General features: G+C 39.2%; 1 protein-coding gene across 1 annotated transcript in view; it reads left to right on the top strand.

Moving 5' to 3' along the window:
- Positions 1–21,151, top strand: part of SLC30A5 (solute carrier family 30 member 5) — a 62,145-nt gene that overhangs the window by 32,095 nt on the left and 8,899 nt on the right. The window contains exons 12-13 of the mRNA XM_053701352.1: positions 7,163–7,292; positions 9,935–10,172. Of these exons, the coding sequence (XP_053557327.1) occupies positions 7,163–7,292; positions 9,935–10,172 (368 nt within the window). The remainder of the gene's footprint in view (positions 1–7,162; positions 7,293–9,934; positions 10,173–21,151) is intronic.

Here is a 21,151-nt window from a genome sequence, read left to right on the forward strand (position 1 = left end):
TTATTTTTCTTAAAGGCACAGTACCGTTTTTATTTTTTGCTTGTTAACTTGCTTTAAAGTGTTTTCCAAGCTTGCTGTCTGACATAGAGGAAACTCCTTGTTCATTATGTTTAGAAGCCATGGTGGAACCCCCTCTTAGAATGTGTACCAAATGTACTGATTTCACTTTAAGTAATAAAGATCAAGAGGAAACTGACGAGGGGGAAGTTATGCCGACTAACTCGCCCCACGTGTCAGAACCTTTGAATCCCGCTCAAGGGTCGCACGCTCAAGAGGTGCCAAGTACATCTAGCGCGCCCATGGCGTTTACTTTACAAGACATGGCGGCAGTCATTGATAATACTGTCAGCGGTATTATCCAGACTACCTGGGTTACGAGGAAAGCGAGACAGCTCTGGAGTTAGAAGAAATACAGAGCATTCTGACGCTTTAGTAGCTATGTCTGATACCCCCTCACAATATGCAGAAGCTGAGGAAGGAGAGCTTCTTTCTGTGGGTGATTTTTCTGACTCGGGGAAGAGGATTCAACCTGATTCTGAGATATCAACATTTAAATTTAAGCTTGAACACCTCCGCGTGTTGCTCAGGGAGGTTTTAGCTGCTCTGAATGACTGTGATACAATTGCAGTGCCAGAGAAATTGTGTAGATTGGATAAATACTATGCAGTACCTGTTTACACTGATGTTTTTCCAATACCTAAGAGGTTTACAGAAATTATTACTAAGGAATGGGATAGACCAGGTGTGCCGTTCTCTCCCCCTCCTATTTTTAAGAAAATGTTTCTAATAGATGCCGCCACACGGAACTTATGGCAAACGGTCCCTAAGGTGGAGGGAGCAGTTTCTACACTAGCTAAGCGTACTACTATCCCTGTCGAGGACAGTTGTGCTTTCTTAGATCCAATGGATAAAAAGTTAGAGGGTTACCTTAAGAAAATGTTTATTCAACAAGGTTTTATTCTACAGCCCCTTGCATGCATTGCCCCAGTCACTGCTGCTGCAGCCTTCTGGTTTGAGTCTCTGGAAGAGGCTTTACAGGTAGAGACCCCATTGGATGATATACTTGACAAGCTTAGAGCACTTAAGCTAGCCAATTCTTTTGTTTCTGATGCCATTGTTCATTTGACTAAACTAACGGCTAAGAATTCTGGTTTTGCTATTCAGGCGCGTAGGGCGCTATGGCTTAAATCATGGTCAGCTGACGTTACTTAAAGGGACATTATACACTCATTTTTTCTTTGCATAAATGTTTTGTATATGATCTATTTATATAGCCCATAAAGTTTTTTTTTTTTAAATTAATGTATAGTTTTGCTTATTTTTAAATAACATTGCTCTGATTTTCAGACTCCTAACCAAGCCCCAAAGTTTTATGTGAATACGCTCGACTACCTACTCCAGCTTGCTCCTGTTTGTGTAAAGGGTCTTTTCATATGCAAAAGAAGGGGGAGGGGGGAGTGTCTTATTTGTCACTTGCAGTGGGCTTTCCAGCTACCTTTTCAACAGAGCCAAACTGACAGCTTCTAAGTAAGTTTTTAAACAGTTTTATACTGGATTTGTATATCAGTATCTGTGCATATTATTCTTTATAGTAGTGTCTATTACATGCAGTTATATGAAAATGAGTGTATACTGTCCCTTTAAAGTCTAAGCTGCTTAATATTCCTTTCAAGGGGCAGACCCTATTCGGGCCTGGTTTGAAGGAGATCATTTCTGATATCACTGGAGGAAAAGGTCATGCCCTTCCTCAAGACAGGTCCAAATCAAGGGCCAAACAGTCTAATTTTCGTGCCTTTCGAAACTTCAAGGCGAGTACGGCATCAACTTCCTCTAATAAAAAACAAGAGGGAACTTTTGCCCAGTCCAAATCGGTCTGGAGACCTAACCAGACTTGGAACAAAGGTAAGCAGGCCAAAAAGCTTGCTGCTGCCTCTAAGACAGCATGAAGGATTGGCCCCCGATCCGGTAACGGATCTAGTAGGGGGCAGACTTTCGCTCTTCGCCCAGGCTTGGGCAAGAGATGTCCAGGATCCCTGGGCGTTGGAAATTGTATCCCAGGGATATCTTCTGGACTTCAAAGCTTCTCCTCCAAAAGGGAGATTTCACCTTTCACAATTATCTGCAAACCAGATAAAGAGAGAGGCATTCTTACACTGTGTAAAAGTCCTCCTAGTTATGGGAGTGATCCACCCAGTTCCAAAGGAGGAACAGGGACAAGGATTCTATTCAAATCTGTTTGTGGTTCCCAAAAAAGAGGGAACCTTCAGACCAATCTTAGATCTCAAGATCTTAAACAAATTTCTCAGGGTCCCATCATTCAAGATGGAGACTATTCGTACCATCCTACCTATGATCCAGGAGGGTCAATACATGACTACAGTGGATTTAAAGGATGCTTATCTTCACATTCACACAAAGATCATCATCGGTTTCTCAGGTTTGCCTTCCTAGACAGGCATTACCAGTTTGTAGCTCTTCCCTTTGGGTTAGCTACAGCCCCAAGAATCTTTACGAAGGTTCTGGGGTCACTTCTGGCGGTCCTAAGGCCGCGGGGCATAGCAGTGGCCCCTTATTTAGACGACATTCTGATACAGGCGTCAAATTTCCAAATTGCCAAGTCTCATACGGACATAGTTCTGGCATTTCTGAGGTCGCATGGGTGGAAAGTGAACGAAGAAAAGAGTTCTCTATCCCCTCTCACAAGAGTCTCCTTTCTGGGAACTTTAATAGATTCTGTAGAAATGAGGATTTACCTGACAGAGACCAGGTTATCAAAACTTCTAAATTCCTGCCGTGTTCTCTATTCCACTCCTCGCCCTTCGGTGGCTCAGTGTATGGAAGTAATCGGCTTAATGGTAGCGGCAATGGACATAGTGCCGTTTGCCCGTCTACATCTCAGACCGCTGCAACTCTGCATGCTCAGTCAGTGGAATGGGGATTACACAGATTTGTCCCCTCTACTAAATCTGGATCAAGAGACCAGGGATTCTCTTCTCTGGTGGCTATCTCGGGTCCATCTGTCCAAAGGTATGACCTTTCGCAGGCCAGATTGGACAATTGTAACGACAGATGCCAGCCTTCTAGGCTGGGGGGCAGTCTGGAACTCCCTGAAGGCTCAGGGATCGTGTACTCAGGAGGAGACACTCCTTCCGATAAACATTCTGGAACTAAGAGCGATATTCAATGCTCTTCAGGCTTGGCCTCAGCTAGCGGCAATGAGGTTCATAAGATTTCAGTCGGACAACATCACGACTGTGGCTTACATCAACCATCAAGGGGAAACAAGGAGTTCCTTAGCGATGTTGGAAGTCTCAAAGATAATTCGCTGGGCAGAGATTCACTCTTGCCACCTATCAGCTATCCATATCCCAGGTGTAGAGAACTGGGAGGCGGATTTTCTAAGTCGACAGACTTTTCATCTGGGGCAGTGGGAACTCCATCCGGAGGTGTTTGCACAATTGATTCTTCGTTGGGGCAAACCAGAACTGGATCTCATGGCGTCTCGCCAGAACGCCAAACTTCCTTGTTACGGATCCAGGTCCAGGGATCCCAAGGCGACGCTGATAGATGCTCTAGCAGCGCCTTGGTCCTTCGACCTGGCTTATGTGTTTCCACCGTTTCCTCTGCTCCCTCGCCTGATTGCCAAAATCAAGCAGGAGAGAGCATCGGTGATCTTGATAGCGCCTGCGTGGCCACGCAGGACTTGGTATGCAGATCTGGTGGACATGTCATCCTTTCCACCATGGACTCTGCCGCTGAGACAGGACCTTCTACTTCAGGGTCCTTTCAACCATCCAAATCTAATTTCTCTGAGACTGACTGCCTGGAGATTGAACGCTTGATCTTATCAAGGCGTGGCTTCTCCGAGTCAGTCATTAACACCTTAATTCAGGCACGAAAGCCTGTCACCAGGAAAATTTATCATAAGATATGGCGTAAATATCTTTATTGGTGCAAATCCAAGGGTTACTCATTGAGTAAAGTCAGGATTCCCAGAATATTATCCTTTCTCCAAGAAGGATTGTAAAAAGGATTGTCAGCTAGTTCCTTAAAGGGACAGATTTCTGCTCTGTCTATTCTTTTGCACAAGCGTCTGGCGGATGTTCCAGACGTTCAGGCTTTTTGTCAGGCTTTAGTTAGAATCAAGCCTGTGTTTAAACCCGTTGCTCCGCCATGGAGTTTAAATTTGGTTCTTAAAGTTCTTCAAGGGGTTCCGTTTGAACCTCTTCATTCCATAGATATCAAGCTTTTATCTTGGAAAGTTCTATTTTTGGTAGCTATTTCCTCGGCTCGTAGGAGTTTCCGAGTTATCTGCCTTACAATGTGATTCCCCTTATTTGATCTTCCATGCAGATAAGGTAGTTTTGCGTACCAAACCTGGGTTTTTACCTAAGGTGGTATCTAATAAGAATATCAATCAGGAGATTGTTGTTCCGTCATTGTGTCCTAATCCTTCTTCAAAGAAGGAACGTCTATTACACAATCTTGACGTGGTTCGTGCTTTAAAGTTTTATTTACAAGCTACTAAAGATTTTCGTCAAACATCTGCTTTGTTTGTTGTCTACTCTGGACAGAGGAAAGGCCAAAAGGTTTCGGCAACCTCGCTTTCGTTTTGGCTACGTAGTATAATACGCTTGGCTTATGAGACTGCTGGCCAGCAGCCTCCTGAAGGTATTACAGCTCATTCTACTAGAGCTGTGGCTTCCACATGGGCCTTTAAAAATGAGGCTTCTGTTGAACAGATTTGCAAGGCGGCGACTTGGTCTTCGCTTCATACTTTTTCAAAATTTTTGGGAGAAAGGTCTTACAGGCAGTGGTACCTTCCGTTTAAGTACCTGCCTTGTCCCTCCCTTCATCCGTGTACTTTAGCTTTGGTATTGGTATCCCACAAGTAATGGATGATCCGTGGACTGGATACACCTTACAAGAGAAAACATAATTTATGCTTACCTGATAAATTTATTTCTCTTGTGGTGTATCCAGTCCACGGCCCGCCCTTTCATTTTAAGGCAGGTATTTTATTTTTATTTTATTATTATTTATAACTTTAAACTACAGTCACCACTGCACCCTATAGTTTCTCCTTTCTCTTGCTTGTCTTCGGTCGAATGACTGGAGGTGGCAGTTAGGGGAGGAGCTATATAGACAGCTCTGCTGTGGGTGATCCTCTTGCAACTTCCTGTTGGGAAGGAGAATATCCCACAAGTAATGGATTATCCGTGGACTGGATACACCACAAGAGAAATAAATTTATCAGGTAAGCATAAATTATGTTTTTACCTCTGTGATTACCTTGTATCTAAGCCTCTGCAAACTGCCCCCTTATTTCAGTTATTTTGACAGACTTGCATTTTAGCCAATCAGTGCTCACTCCTAGGTAACTTCACGTGCCTGAGCTCATTATCTATATGAAACACATGAACTAACTCCCTCTAGTGGTGAAAAACTGTCAGAATGCTTTCAGATTAGAGGCGGCCTTCAAGGTCTAAGAAATTAGCATATGAACCTGCTAGGTTAAGCTTTCAACTAAGAATACCAAGAGAACAAAGCAAAATTGGTGATAAAAGTAAATTGGAAAGTTGTTTAAAATTACATGCCCTATTTGAATCATGAAAGTTTTTTTTTGGGACTTGGCTGTCCCGTTAAAGGTACAGTCAACACCAGAATTTTTGTTGTTTAAAAAGAAAAATAATCCCTTTTGTTACCCATTCCCCATTTTTGCATAACCAACAATGTTATAGAAATACACTTTTTACCTCTGTGATACCTTGTATCTATGCCTTTGCAAGCTGCCCCCTTATTTCAGTTCTTTTGACAGACTTGCATTTTAGCCAATCAGTGCATGAGCTCAATGTTATATCTATGAAACACATGAACTAATGCCCTCTAGTGGTCAAAATGCATTCAGATTAGAGGCAGTCTTCAAAGTCTAAGAAATTAGCATATGAACCTCCTAGGTTTAGCTTTCAACTAAGAATACCAAGAGAACAAAGCAAAATTGGTGATACAATTAAATTGGAAAGTTGTTTAAAATTACATTCCCCATTTAAATCATGAACATTTTTTTGGGACTTGATTGTCCCTTTAAAGTTGAATTTTGACTAGACTATTCATTTAACTTTGTTTATGATTTCATGAATATTATGTTTTTTTCTGATTTCATTTTATTTATTTTTTTTCTGTGTGTATTTTTGTATCTTTAGATTAAATTCAGAAGGAAATTCCTGAATAAAAATGTTGGTGATCATTATATTTATTTTTAATGTTTCATTTATTCATATATACTCAGCTGTAATCTTTCTACAGCCCTTAAATTGTTAATACTTACTCTTATTGGATCACATCATGCCTAACTCATACGGAGTGACCTTTCTAGAATAAACAGCTTAATATAGATGTAAAATAAAAAAGATTTATAGATTTCTTTCCTAGGCAAGTTGTAAATGTATAACCTTTAATGTTTTTATACAGTTTCGTAAAAAAAAAATTGTTAGTGTGTCTATTTGTTATTAAACAAACTGAATCATATTACATAACAAAGGGACCAGTTGCATAAAATAACTACCCCAGAGGGAGAACTTATTTTCACTTTCTACAATGAGATTTTTTTAGTGAAAATTTTTCTGCCGGTCATTTTAAAATTAAATTCAATATCACATTCAATATGTAATATCACATAATTATAAGGTACAAATGTAGTGCTAAAAGGGGTGCATTGCTCACAACAATGTCTTACATTCAGGAATCACAGCTTTGTGGACGGGGAAAGGCTAGGGGACGAGGATGAAAAAATCCCTGAGAGCCAGTCGCCAATCAATGCTCTGTGTTAAAACTTACATAGTGCAGCCAGAGCACAGTGCTGTTTGAACAGCCTGATGTGGAGCAACACTGCAAAGCAAAAGCGCCTTGGGGATAAATACTAGCCATTATGGCTTATCTAAACAAGAACATCACTACTTAAGTATGTTGCATATCTACAGCACCACACTGGTTATAATGTATAGTGATTTGTCCAAAATATATAATATTGTATCTTTTATAAAAGCATCATTTTAGCCATATACCCAACTTTGCCCAACAGTGTGCAGCAATTATTTAAAGTGTGACACTCAATAACCAAACATGGGAATTAATTTTATGTAACTTTTTTTTTTTCTTCTAGTTATGGACGTGTAGAAATTCTTTCTGGATTTATCAATGGGCTCTTTTTAATGGTGATTGCATTTTTTGTTTTTGTTGAAGCTGTAGCAAGAATATTTGATCCACCAGATATCAACACTGATATGCTAACAGTAAGTGTAATTGTTTTTCCTCTCTATATGTTATCTTATATATTAATTATTTAAAAACTATAGCTGACTATTTAAATCTCTTGCCATGTCTTTTGTGAGCCAGTAAGGATTTATGGAATATTACCTTAAAGGGATAGTAAACACCAAAAATTTTATTGTTTAAAAAGATAGATAATCCCTTTTTATTTACCATTCTCCAGTTTTGCATAACCAACATTTTAATATTTTTTTTTTAAATGTTCTTAAACCCAATACAAAGCTGTAATGTTAACATCCTTTTTGAAATTGGCAAACTCATACTTATACCATCATAGTAAAAAAAAAAAGCATTATATTCATGATTCATTTTGCCTGCATTTTCAAGTAGTTTACCTTTTGCAATGTATGCTTTTACCCACTCCCCACAAAATGATTGATGTGCAGACTGTTTTATGGGTAGCTACATAATACCCAGTGATTACCAGATTAGTGCTCACTTACATCCGGCTTTTATATAGCTGCACAAGACAGACAAAACAAACATGCTCCCTAGGTTTTTTTCAAGGGGTGTATCCATGGAGTGTAATAGAAAAATCCTGCAGTTTTATATGTAATGTATTATTTTTTGTTTTGATTATGTCACCTGAAACCATTCCATTAGGTGGCAGTAGGAGTTTATCTTAATTAAGCTCTTACGGTGATGGTAAACTTGATTTATACTTGAATGTAATATCATGAAATGCTTAGCAATATTAGTGTAATAGCACTTTAAGTTTTAAAAAGTACCTGCAAGTCTTGTTTCTGCATCATTGTATTTTGAATATTCCCCCGCGATTCCCCCCTCTGTCGCTCCAATTTTCTTTTCCTTTTAGTCTTTTCCATCAGCCAATCAGAAGTGTTGCCTTATGTCTCGCTATTTTCAATGTAGATCACTATACGCATGTGTATTAGCCTGGAAACTGGCATATTTGCATATGGTAATATGTGTAGAATGGTTGGGAAGGAGCAGTGGAAAGCTTGATGATGGACAGGAGAATTTTTATTAAATATTAAAAAATGTAAGTCCTTATACTGAAAAAAGTAATGTAGTTTTACTTGTTACAATAGTTATCGTTTGGCGTCTTGCACTAATAAGGTTTACCATCACTTTAAAGGGCCATTATAGAAAGAGAAAAAAAAACATGCTTTAGTCCGTTGGAGCATGACATTTTAAGACTGTCTATTCCCGCTTGTCCCACATCTAAGTTGGGATCATCAGCGTTTTCCGCTAGGGACCAGCAGTGCTTTGCAAGTCCCAATTTGTATTTCTACTGTGTTTACGTAATGGTGATTAAACACACAGTACTTTAGTGTCAATAGTCTTAACCCCTTAACGACCAACACCGTACCCCTTAACGACACTGCTGTCCTGGGCCTATCTCTGCCGCAATCTAAAAGTAGCGAGATTGCGCTATTTCTGCATGCCCCATGAGTGTGGCAGTGCAATAATAGGCAGAGTTACTGATGCAGAGAGGGCCACTCTGTGCCGATTGTTGGTTGGTGGGTAAGGAGGAAGACGGGTGGGCGGCTAATAGGTAGAGGGGGAGGTTTCGAGGCTGTTTGGCTGGGGGGATCAGGGAGGTTGGGGGGGTAAGCGGGAGATCCTACACTCCAGAAAATAGAAAGAAAAATATTTTATTTAAAAGAAAAAGCCTAATATTTTCATACTGGCAGACTTTCTGCCAGTACTTAAGATGGGGGTCACCACTGGGAGGTGGGGAAGGGAAGAGAGCCGTTTGAGAGGGGTCAAGTAGAGATCAGGGGGTGGGAGGGTAATTTCTACACTAAAGCTAAAATTAACCTTACAAGCTACCTAATTAACCCCTTCACTGCTGGGAATAATAAACGTGTGATGCGCAGCTTCAATTAGAGGCCTTCTAATTACCAAAAAGCAATGGCAAAGCCATAAATGTCTGCTATTTCTGAACAAAGGGGATCCAAGAGAGAGAAGTTTTTACAACAATTTGTGCCATAATTGCACAAGCTGTTTGTAAATTATTTCAGTGAGAAACCTAGAGTTTGTTAAAAAGTTGACTATTTTTTTATTTGATCGCATTTGGCGCTGAAATGGTGGCATGAAATATACCAAAATGGGCCTAGATCAATACTTTGGGTTGTCTACTAAAAAAAAGATATAGTTTTGATAGGTAAATATAAATAGGCTCTATTTCTGTTTAAATGTAGTGATGGCAAAAATGCTAAAAATGCTCTGGTCTTTTGGGGAAATTTTAGTCTGAAATGCCCGGTCCTTAAGGGGTTAAAATTATGTGCTCCAAATGATTAGATTTTTGTGAAAACATATATAAAATATTGTACTGGCATATACACCTCCAACATACGGTTTCACTTTTTGGCCCTTTAATTGTATGTGCCTAATAAACAGGCATCAATTTTTTTTCAGATAGTAACATTTCAAAATTGAAATTTCTTTGTCTGCAAATTCACATAAGCATGGTACTTTTTTCTTCTTGGTTTTTGACAATAGTGCATCCCATCTTCTCTTCTTTTGTATATAAGTGATGGATAAAGCGTTTTATTACCTGTTTTGTTTTTTTTAAATTTTGTTTTGATTTAGTTTGTTTTTTATACACATTGAAAAAATGCTCTTTTTTTCTTTTTAATAGCCAGTATCAGTTGGAGGACTGATAGTAAACCTTGTTGGTATCTGTGCCTTTAGCCATGCCCACTCCCACGGGGCTTCTCGAGGCGGGTGTCCTTCACATGAACACGGCCATACTCATCATGGACATGGCCACAGCCATGGACATGGCCACGGTCATTCTCACAGTGACCATGGACACACTCACAACCATGGGCATTCTCATGGGTCAGCTGGAGGGGGCATGAATGCCAATATGCGAGGCAAGTGTAATATTCCTTCTCCACTCTACAATATTGACTACAGGTCTAATTTATTTACATTTTCTATGCATGATAATAGCTCCTATTGTTTATGAACTGCTCCAAATTTATGAACAGACACAAGCTGTTATTTGCATTTTGAATGACAAGATTAGAAAAAAGTTGATCCTGTGGCCAATGGTCTCTCTCTAATTTTTTTTTTTTTGAGCAGTGTGTGCAAAAATGTTGGCCTGTGCCATTTTTGCTAAATGTCTAAAAGTGTGTGCACACTTAAAGGGACATGAAACCCTAATTTTTTTCTTTGATTCATATAGAGCATGCGATTTTTAACAACTTTCCATTATACTTATTTTATCACTTTTTTTTTTTGTTTTGTCAGTATCCTTTGTTGAAAAGCATGAAGGTAAGATTAGGAACGTGCACGTGTCTGCAGCAATAAGACAGCAGTTTTGCAAGAATGGTTTTCATTTGCAAGAGCAGTAGATGGCATCACTACTTCCTATTATGTAGTGTTTCAGATGCGTAATCTATCTAGATATCTCTTCAACAAAGAATAACACGAGAACAAAGCTAATTTTATAATAGAAGTAGATTGGAAACTTTTCACAAATAGTATGCTCTGTATGAATCCTAATTGAAAAATTTTGGATTTCATGTCCCTTTTAAATATGAAGTATTATCAAGCCTGAAAGGTGGTAAACAACAACGTTAGGCGAGTGAAATTGGTCTGGTATGTTCTCTATTTAAATGATGCAGGAATAAACACATGCCCTTTTACACATAGTTACACACTCTCACTCTAACACTCGTGCACACCTTGGAGGGAACAGTGATGGGCTTTAGCATGCTTCAAACTTATAAAAACATCTTGAAAACACATCTTGTTTTATGCAAGAACAAGTTAACTTTACTGTAGAGCACATTTGACTTGTTCTGTAATCTGTGTTTCTTTCATGTAATTAGCAAGAGTCCATGAGCTAGTGACGTATGGGATATACATTCCTACCAGGAGGGGCAAAGTTTCCCAAACCTCAAAATGCCTATAAATACACCCCTCACCACACCCACAATTCAGTTTTACAAACTTTGCCTCCGATGGAGGTGGTGAAGTAAGTTTGTGCTAGATTCTACGTTGATATGCGCTCCGCAGCAAGTTGGAGCCCGGTTTTCCTCTCAGCGTGCAGTGAATGTCAGAGGGATGTGAGGAGAGTATTGCCTATTTGAATGCAATGATCTCCTTCTACGGGGTCTATTTCATAGGTTCTCTGTTATCGGTCGTAGAGATTCATCTCTTACCTCCCTTTTCAGATCGACGATATACTCTTATATATACCATTACCTCTGCTGATTCTCGTTTCAGTACTGGTTTGGCTTTCTACAAACATGTAGATGAGTGTCCTGGGGTAAGTAAATCTTATTTTCTGTGACACTCTAAGCTATGGTTGGGCACTTTGTTTATAAAAGTTCTAAATATATGTATTCAAACATTTATTTGCCTTGACTCAGAATGTTCAACTTTCCTTATTTTTCAGACAGTCAGTTTCATATTTGGGATAATGCATTTGAATTAATCATTTTTTCTTACCTTCAAAAATTTGACTCTTTTTTCCCTGTGGGCTGTTAGGCTCGCGGGGGCTGAAAATGCTTCATTTTATTGCGTCATTCTTGGCGCTGACTTTTTTGGCGCAAAAATTCTTTTCCGTTTCCGGCGTCATACGTGTCGCCGGAAGTTGCGTCATTTTTTGACGTTATTTTGCGCCAAAAGTGTCGGCGTTCCGGATGTGGCGTCATTTTTGGCGCCAAAAGCATTTAGGCGCCAAATAATGTGGGCGTCTGATTTGGCGCTAAAAAAATATGGGCGTCGCTTTTGTCTCCACATTATTTTAGTCTCATTTTTTCATTGCTTCTGGTTGCTAGAAGCTTGTTCTTTGGCATTTTTTCCCATTCCTGAAACTGTCATTTAAGGAATTTGATCAATTTTGCTTTATATGTTGTTTTTTCTCTTACATATTGCAAGATGTCTCACGTTGCATCTGAGTCAGAAGATACTACAGGAAAATCGCTGTCTAGTGCTGGATCTACCAAAGCTAAGTGTATCTGCTGTAAACTTTTGGTAGCTATTCCTCCGGCTGTTGTTTGTATTAATTGTCATGACAAACTTGTTAATGCAGATAATATTTCCTTTAGTAAAGTACCATTGTCTGTTGCAGTTCCTTCAACATCTAAGGTGCAGAATGTTCCTGATAACATAAGAGATTTTGTTTCTGAATCCATCAAGAAGGCTATGTCTGTTATTTCTCCTTCTAGTAAACGTAAAAAATCTTTTAAAACTTCTCTCCCTACAGATGAATTTTTAAATGAACATCATCATTCTGATTCTGATGACTCTTCTGGTTCAGAGGATTCTGTCTCAGAGATTGATGCTGATAAATCTTCATATTTATTTAAAATGGAATTTATTCGTTCTTTACTTAAAGAAGTACTAATTGCTTTAGAAATAGAGGATTCTGGTCCTCTTGATACTAATTCTAAACGTTTAGATAAGGTATTTAAATCTCCTGTGGTTATTCCAGAAGTTTTTCCTGTTCCTAATGCTATTTCTGCAGTAATTTCCAAAGAATGGGATAAATTGGGTAATTCATTTACTCCTTCTAAACGTTTTAAGCAATTATATCCTGTACCGTCTGACAGGTTAGAATTTTGGGACAAAATCCCTAAAGTTGATGGGGCTATTTCTACCCTTGCTAAACGTACTACTATTCCTACGTCAGATGGTACTTCGTTTAAAGATCCTTTAGATAGGAAAATTGAATCCTTTCTAAGAAAAGCTTATCTGTGTTCAGGTAATCTTCTTAGACCTGCTATATCATTGGCTGATGTTGCTGCAGCTTCAACTTTTTGGTTGGAAACTTTAGCGCAACAAGTAACAAATCATGATTCTCATATTATTATTCTTCTTCAGCATGCTAATAATTTTATTTGTGATGCCATTTTTGATATTATCAGAGTTGATGTCAGGTTTATGTCTCTAGCTATTTTAGCTAGAAGAGCTTTATGGCTTAAGACTTGGAATGCTGATATGGCTTCTAAATCAACTCTACTTTCCATTTCTTTCCAGGGTAACAAATTATTTGGTTCTCAGTTGGATTCTATTATCTCAACTGTTACTGGTGGGAAAGGAACTTTTTTACCACAGGATAAAAAAATCTAAAGGTAAAAACAGGGCTAATAATCGTTTTCGTTCCTTTCGTTTCAACAAAGAACAAAAGCCTGATCCTTCATCCTCAGGAGCAGTTTCAGTTTGGAAACCATCTCCAGTCTGGAATAAATCCAAGCCTGCTAGAAAGGCAAAGCCTGCTTCTAAGTCCACATGAAGGTGCGGCCCTCATTCCAGCTCAGCTGGTAGGGGGCAGGTTACGTTTTTTCAAAGAAATTTGGATCAATTCTGTTCACAATCTTTGGATTCAGAACATTGTTTCAGAAGGGTACAGAATTGGTTTCAAGATGAGACCTCCTGCAAAGAGATTTTTTCTTTCCCGTGTCCCAGTAAATCCAGTAAAAGCTCAAGCATTTCTGAATTGTGTTTCAGATCTAGAGTTGGCTGGAGTAATTATGCCAGTTCCAGTTCCGGAACAGGGGATGGGGTTTTATTCAAATCTCTTCATTGTACCAAAGAAGGAGAATTCCTTCAGACCAGTTCTGGAGCTAAAAATATTGAATCGTTATGTAAGGATACCAACGTTCAAGATGGTAACTGTAAGGACTATCTTGCCTTTTGTTCAGCAAGGGAATTATATGTCCACAATAGATTTACAGGATGCATATCTGCATATTCCGATTCATCCAGATCATTATCAGTTTCTGAGATTCTCTTTTCTGGACAAGCATTACCAGTTTGTGGCTCTGCCGTTTGGCCTAGCTACAGCTCCAAGAATTTTTACAAAGGTTCTCGGTGCCCTTCTATCTGTAATCAGAGAACAGGGTATTGTGGTATTTCCTTATTTGGACGATATCTTGGTACTTGCTCAGTCTTTACATTTAGCAGAATCTCATACGAATCGACTTGTGTTGTTTCTTCAAGATCATGGTTGGAGGATCAATTTACCAAAAAGTTCATTGATTCCTCAGACAAGGGTAACCTTTCTGGGTTTCCAGATGGATTCAGTGTCCATGACTCTGTCTTTAACAGACAAGAGACGTCTAAAATTGATTGCAGCTTGTCGAAACCTTCAGTCACAATCATTCCCTTCGGTAGCCTTATGCATGGAAATTCTAGGTCTTATGACTGCTGCATCGGACGCAATCCCCTTTGCTCGTTTTCACATGCGACCTCTTCAGCTCTGTATGCTGAATCAATGGTGCAAGGATTACACAAAGATATCTCAATTAATATCTTTAAAACCGATTGTTCGACACTCTCTAACGTGGTGGACAGATCACCATCGTTTAATTCAGGGGGCTTCTTTTGTGCTTCCGACCTGGACTGTAATTTCAACAGATGCAAGTCTCACAGGTTGGGGAGCTGTGTGGGGATCTCTGACGGCACAAGGAGTTTGGGAATCTCAGGAGGTGAGATTACCGATCAATATTTTGGAACGGAATCCAGCTCCTGTCTAATCTCTGCGGTTCATATCCCAGGTATAGACAATTGGGAAGCGGATTATCTCAGTCGCCAAACGTTGCATCCGGGCGAATGGTCTCTTCACCCAGAGGTATTTCTTCAGATTGTTCAAATGTGGGAACTTCCAGAAATAGATCTGATGGCGTCTCATCTAAACAAGAAACTTCCCAGGTATCTGTCCAGATCCCGGGATCCTCAGGCGGAGGCAGTGGATGCATTATCACTCTAGTTCTTCTTCCAAGAGTAATCTCCAAGATTCTGAAGGAATGCTCGTTTGTTCTGCTGGTAGCTCCGGCATGGCCTCACAGGTTTTGGTATGCGGATCTTGTCCGGATGGCCTCTTGCCAACCGTGGACTCTTCCGTTAAGACCAGACCTTCTGTCTCAAGGTCCTTTTTTCCATCAGGATCTGAAATCCTTAAATTTAAAGGTATGGAGATTGAACGCTTGATTCTTGGTCAAAGAGGTTTCTCTGACTCTGTGATTAATACTATGTTACAGGCTCGTAAATCTGTATCTAGAGAGATATATTATAGAGTCTGGAAGACTTATATTTCTTGGTGTCTTTCTCATCATTTTTCTTGGCATTCTTTTAGAATACCGAGAATTTTACAGTTTCTTCAGGATGGTTTAGATAAGGGTTTGTCCGCAAGTTCCTTGAAAGGACAAATCTCTGCTCTTTCTGTTCTTTTTCACAGGAAGATTGCTATTCTTCCTGATATTCATTGTTTTGTACAAGCTTTGGTTCGTATAAAACCTGTCATTAAGTCAATTTCTCCTCCTTGGAGTTTGAATTTGGTTCTGGGGGCTCTTCAAGCTCCTCCGTTTGAACCTATGCATTCATTGGACATTAAATTACTTTCTTGGAAAGTTTTTGTTCCTTTTGGCCATCTCTTCTGCCAGAAGAGTTTCTGAATTATCTGCTCTTTCTTGTGAGTCTCCTTTTCTGATTTTTCATCAGGATAAGGCGGTGTTGCGAACTTCTTTTGAATTTTTACCTAAAGTTGTGAATTCCAACAACATTAGTAGAGAAATTGTGGTTCCTTCATTATGTCCTAATCCTAAGAATTCTAAGGAGAAATCGTTGCATTCTTTGGATGTTGTTAGAGCTTTGAAATATTATGTTGAAGCTACTAAATCTTTCCGAAAGACTTCTAGTCTATTTGTTATCTTTTCCGGTTCTAGAAAAGGCCAGAAAGCTTCTGCCATTTCTTTGGCATCTTGGTTGAAATCTTTAATTCATCTTGCCTATGTTGAGTCGGGTAAAACTCCGCCTCAGAGGATTACAGCTCATTCTACTAGGTCAGTTTCTACTTCCTGGGCGTTTAGGAATGAAGCTTCGGTTGATCAGATTTGCAAAGCAGCAACTTGGTCCTCTTTGCATACTTTTACTAAATTCTACCATTTTGATGTATTTTCTTCTTCTGAAGCAGTTTTTGGTAGAAAAGTACTTCAGGCAGCGGTTTCAGTTTGAATCTTCTGCTTATGTTTTTCATTAAACTTTATTTTGGGTGTGGATTATTTTCAGCAGGAATTGGCTGTCTTTATTTTATCCCTCCCTCTCTAGTGACTCTTGTGTGGAAAGATCCACATCTTGGGTAATCATTATCCCATACGTCACTAGCTCATGGACTCTTGCTAATTACATGAAAGAAAACATAATTTATGTAAGAACTTACCTGATAAATTCATTTCTTTCATATTAGCAAGAGTCCATGAGGCCCGCCCTTTTTTTGTGGTGGTTATGATTTTGTATAAAGCACAATTATTCCAATTCCTTATTTTATATGCTTTCGCACTTTTTTATCACCCCACTTCTTGGCTATTCGTTAAACTGAATTGTGGGTGTGGTGAGGGGTGTATTTATAGGCATTTTGAGGTTTGGGAAACTTTGCCCCTCCTGGTAGGAATGTATATCCCATACGTCACTAGCTCATGGACTCTTGCTAATATGAAAGAAATGAATTTATCAGGTAAGTTCTTACATAAATTATGTTTTTTCACTGTGGCTTACTTTACTTCTGGAAAAAATTGTATTGAAGCATACATAGAGCATACTTGTGCACAGACCATAGCCGGGGGGATTTGAAGCCTCCTTTTTTTTTTTTTTTTTTTTTTTTTTTTTTTTTATTGAAGTTTCAAAAAGAAGTTATATATATATTTCGCCCAAGAACAATGATTGCATCATAGCAAGACATACAGTGTTGTTACATGAAGATTATCTAATAAGACCGACCAAGGTCTACAGATCTACTTATCAAGTCTATATTCTAATATTTAAAATTGTTAAGATAATAATAAAAAAATTTGATCAGTAATAGAGAAAGCTGCCTACAAGTAGGATAGAACAAGATGTCACATTGTGATGTTGTATGGAAGAGGAGATGGGGTCATCAGAGTGTGATGAGTATGTATAGGTGAGATCACTTGTCCTGTCTTGATGTGGCAAAAGTTAAGGGTTTTGGCTATAGAAAATGGGACTTCATTTTATATTATATGAATTTAAGTATTATCCCCACATCTGTAGGGGAATACTCCATGACTGTCTATTCTAATGCTAATAAGATGTTGGAAGTTGGCTTTTGTAACGGCCACGTTTGGGCTGCAGTGTTTAGGGAAAGAGAGAAAGATCAGCGGGCAAGAGCCGCTCAAGTTATGGGGGAGAGAAGGGGGGAGAAGAAGAAGAGGGGGGGGGAGCCTTCTATAATAGGACAGTAGAGTAGTTAGGGAAGCGAGAGGGGGGTGGATAGTATGGATAAAAGGGTGGTTACTTTTACTGGTGGGTATCTAAGGTCAGGGAGAAAGACTAATTATTGTTTAACCCAAAGTTGCGTTATGTGTTACCTAGTCAAGGTACTCAGTCAGGGTAGGACTCAGGCTCAGTGTGCCTCTAAGCGTAATATACAGTTATAGCACTGGTAATAAAACAAGTAACCAAAACCTGACCGTCTCTAGATGAGTATAAGATATGTAAACTTAACGTTATAAACTTCCAAAGTCCTGTGTGTATAGACTGCTATCTTGATATATGTATATTGAGTAAGCCTACAGGAATATATGCTACGGGTGAAGCTAACTCATGTACGTAGGTAGCAAAACGTAATCATTGTCTACTTGGAATGTAACTCAATAGGAAGAGAACAGGCCAGCTCTCTGTGAATAAAATTCTAGGGTGCTTTATGGATCATAGGGGAACAAGGTTTCAAGGCGCCAGTGGGCGTTAGTGATTACTTACACATAAGACCCGTAGTTATTTTAAATAGCTTTTTAGGAAGGTATCATTGCTTCAAGTTGAGTGTATGTAAGTATAATGTAGACTCCAAAACTAAGTTAAGAGGATCAGCAGCTCTATATTGCAATATCAGGCACCTACAATAGGGACCATCTTTATTAGTCCGAACCTAATATTTACCTATATCTTAGAAACTATTTGGGACACACAAGGAAGATGTAGTTAAACGTATTAACTTGGTTCTATCTGTCTAAGGTATAGTTAATTAACCCACTTTTGTGCTAAACTATCTAATGTAAAATGTAAGCCAAGGTCACTGTAGTAGTGCTTTCAGATTCTATGTCATCTTAAAGGTAACTTGCGCTACATTCTTGTCCCCTAGTGTAAAGAAGAGAGTACATATGACATGTACCTTATAATCTAAGAGAGATATACATAAAGCAAAGTTACTATACACTAACATACAATAATGACAATGAGTACAAGGGTGCATAGCAACAATGATATTATCAACTGTGTTGGCCGGGTGAGCTTTGGGAGTAACTACCGCTCAATTCTAATCCCCCATTAAGAGTAAATGAGTACAAGTGGCATATACCCTATACTCTAGTAGAGATTTACAGAAAAGAGTACAAACATATACCAAAATATAACATTAAAAGTTATTAAACATACAGTGAACTTAGTTATATTGATTAAAATATGCTTAGAACACCAGTTGAGGGGTCTGATCTCCAGGGCAATACAAGTTAAGCTATATGTTATAGGAACAGGGTAAACTGTTAACATGGAAATAAAACAAATGTAAACCTATTCAACAGTAATATTAAAGCAGAGACCCATATGGCTATAAGAGTATTAATGAGTATCTATAATTATAAGTGAGGTGGAGGAGAATCCTAGGTACACTAAGGAGTTATCACCCACTCCCTGCAGGATCCTCTGTTGCTTTAACCGACTCCAACTGTATTCCTGAGTCCTAGGGAAGCTTGAACATTGGACATCCGTTGTGATGCAGTTACCGCTAGCAGAGTAGGAAGTCCCCCAGTCTCCCAAACCGGCCCACGGCCTGGTGTAGAGGATCTAAGAATGCTGCCTGATATACCACCAAGGGAGGACTGGAGACCAACACTTGATCTGCCTATAGTAGAAGTCTGTGTTGTACTCGTATATGTCTGAGGTCTTCCTCTAAGGCTGTCAGCGGTCAAAAGATAGGCTACTTCTCCGAGTATGTAACTGGATTGTGCGGACCCTCTTAGGTTGGTCCCGTATAGTGGAGTACTGAGCTGGGATATCGTAAGGGACTGGTATCGACATAGGCGGTATGTCATCCTGTGCGCTAAGGACTGCATTGTGCACTATCGCATCAGCCTCTATGTCTGTCGGCTTAGTTCAGGGAGAAAGTCCAACACTCGCCTCGGCTTATAATACCTTGAGGGTGATGCAAGCCTGTTAGAGGGTATGTCTGTCATTTCCTGAAGCCTGGGCGCGGACGTAGCACAAGACCTGCTATGTTGAACAAAATCAGTGTCCACTGCTAGACGTTCCAGTGGTAGTGTATAGGCAGAAACTAGAAGCATTAAATCCTCCTTCATGTTCTGATAGTACCTCTTTAGGAGATGTTGAGTGCGATGTTCCCATAAGTCTAAGGCCTCCATAACTGCCGTGTCGTTAGAAGTAGGTAGCTCCTGGGGAGTCCGCATGGCATAGCTTAGGAAGATAGATCAGCCATACATTCACCAATTAACTCCTCTCTAGACTCCTCAGGAGCCTAATAGACGGTATTTGTTTTCTGAGATAGCAAAGGAAAGATTTAAGCCCCTTATAAATAAGTAAGGTCGTGTAATTATATCTAAAAGCTAGGAGCTTCATAAGAACACGTCCGGCTGCCTCCGTAGCTGGCTCCGCCCCCCTGAAGCCTTTTTTAATAATTGTTTGTGTTCTGTCTGCTGGTTGTACAGCCTTCATGCCCTTTAATGTGACCCGCTTATAAAAAAAAAAAAATATTTTATATAATATTTTTACAATTAAAAGTTAATGTATTTTTTATCTTGAATAATACTCTGCCAATATTCTGATACAAGGTCATCCATTTTTAATAGCCTTTTCTGCAGCTTAGAATTATAGTTTCAACAAATATTTATGCTGCCAGTAGCTTACCATATATACTATAATATAAATGCATCTTATTTCTCAGCTTTTATTACATTTTTCTTGCTTTTCTCCATCATTTTACTCTATTATAGAACATTTATATATAACACCTGGAATTTTCCACTAGCCCCAGATAAGTAAGAAATTACAGTTGACAAGAACAATATTTTTTTTTCCCTATATAGATATTGTAACTGGAAGTTGTATGTTGAGGGCTGTAAATGAAAGCTGGCAACTTCTTACAGATATCAATAAGCAGCCGATCTCACCTTACCTGCAGTGTGGTTAGAGCACAATTTAACCCCATGACTGACCAAAAGGGCTGCAGTGCATTGCATAGGGATACTCTTCCTTCTTTGTATGGGTTTAAGCTGTGCTCTGCACACATTGTGTTATTTTAGGCAATATAAGAAGCTTTTTTCCCATGAGCTGGTGTTTATTCTAAGAGAAGAGCACTGAGACTGAATGCTATGTGACCTGGCAGAAGTAGGTAAAAAGGACATGCGCTTATGCAGTTGTGATCCATCCAGCTGTCTACATCAAAGTGCACGAGGGTCAATTTTTGTGGGTTTCTCGGCCTCCCTGGCACTCAAGTTAACCTTACCCTACCTCAAGCAGCAGCTGCATGTAAGATCTCAAAATAGGGGGCTGCAGGGACATAGCCAAACATGCTCAGGCACTTCTGCGTGCCCAGGCAACGTCTCAGTTACAAAATGGAGGCATCCAGCCATCTTTTGCATCAAAACTATTTATTTATTTTTTTATTTTTTTTAATAGCCAAAAAATAAGAAAGTCAGTCAGACAAATTATAGTAACCGAAAAATCAGCCCTGATAGGTTTGATTCGTTTTAATATATATTTCATCTGATAGATTCCCTTTAATATTTCCTGCTACCGTGCACTAATGAAAGTATTTAGATACCTTGCCCCTTTTATGTATTAACTTGGGAACACTATGCTTTAGCTATTGTAT

This window comes from Bombina bombina, chromosome 2 (genome assembly GCF_027579735.1).
Source record: "Bombina bombina isolate aBomBom1 chromosome 2, aBomBom1.pri, whole genome shotgun sequence".
Taxonomy (NCBI): Eukaryota; Metazoa; Chordata; class Amphibia; order Anura; family Bombinatoridae; genus Bombina; species Bombina bombina.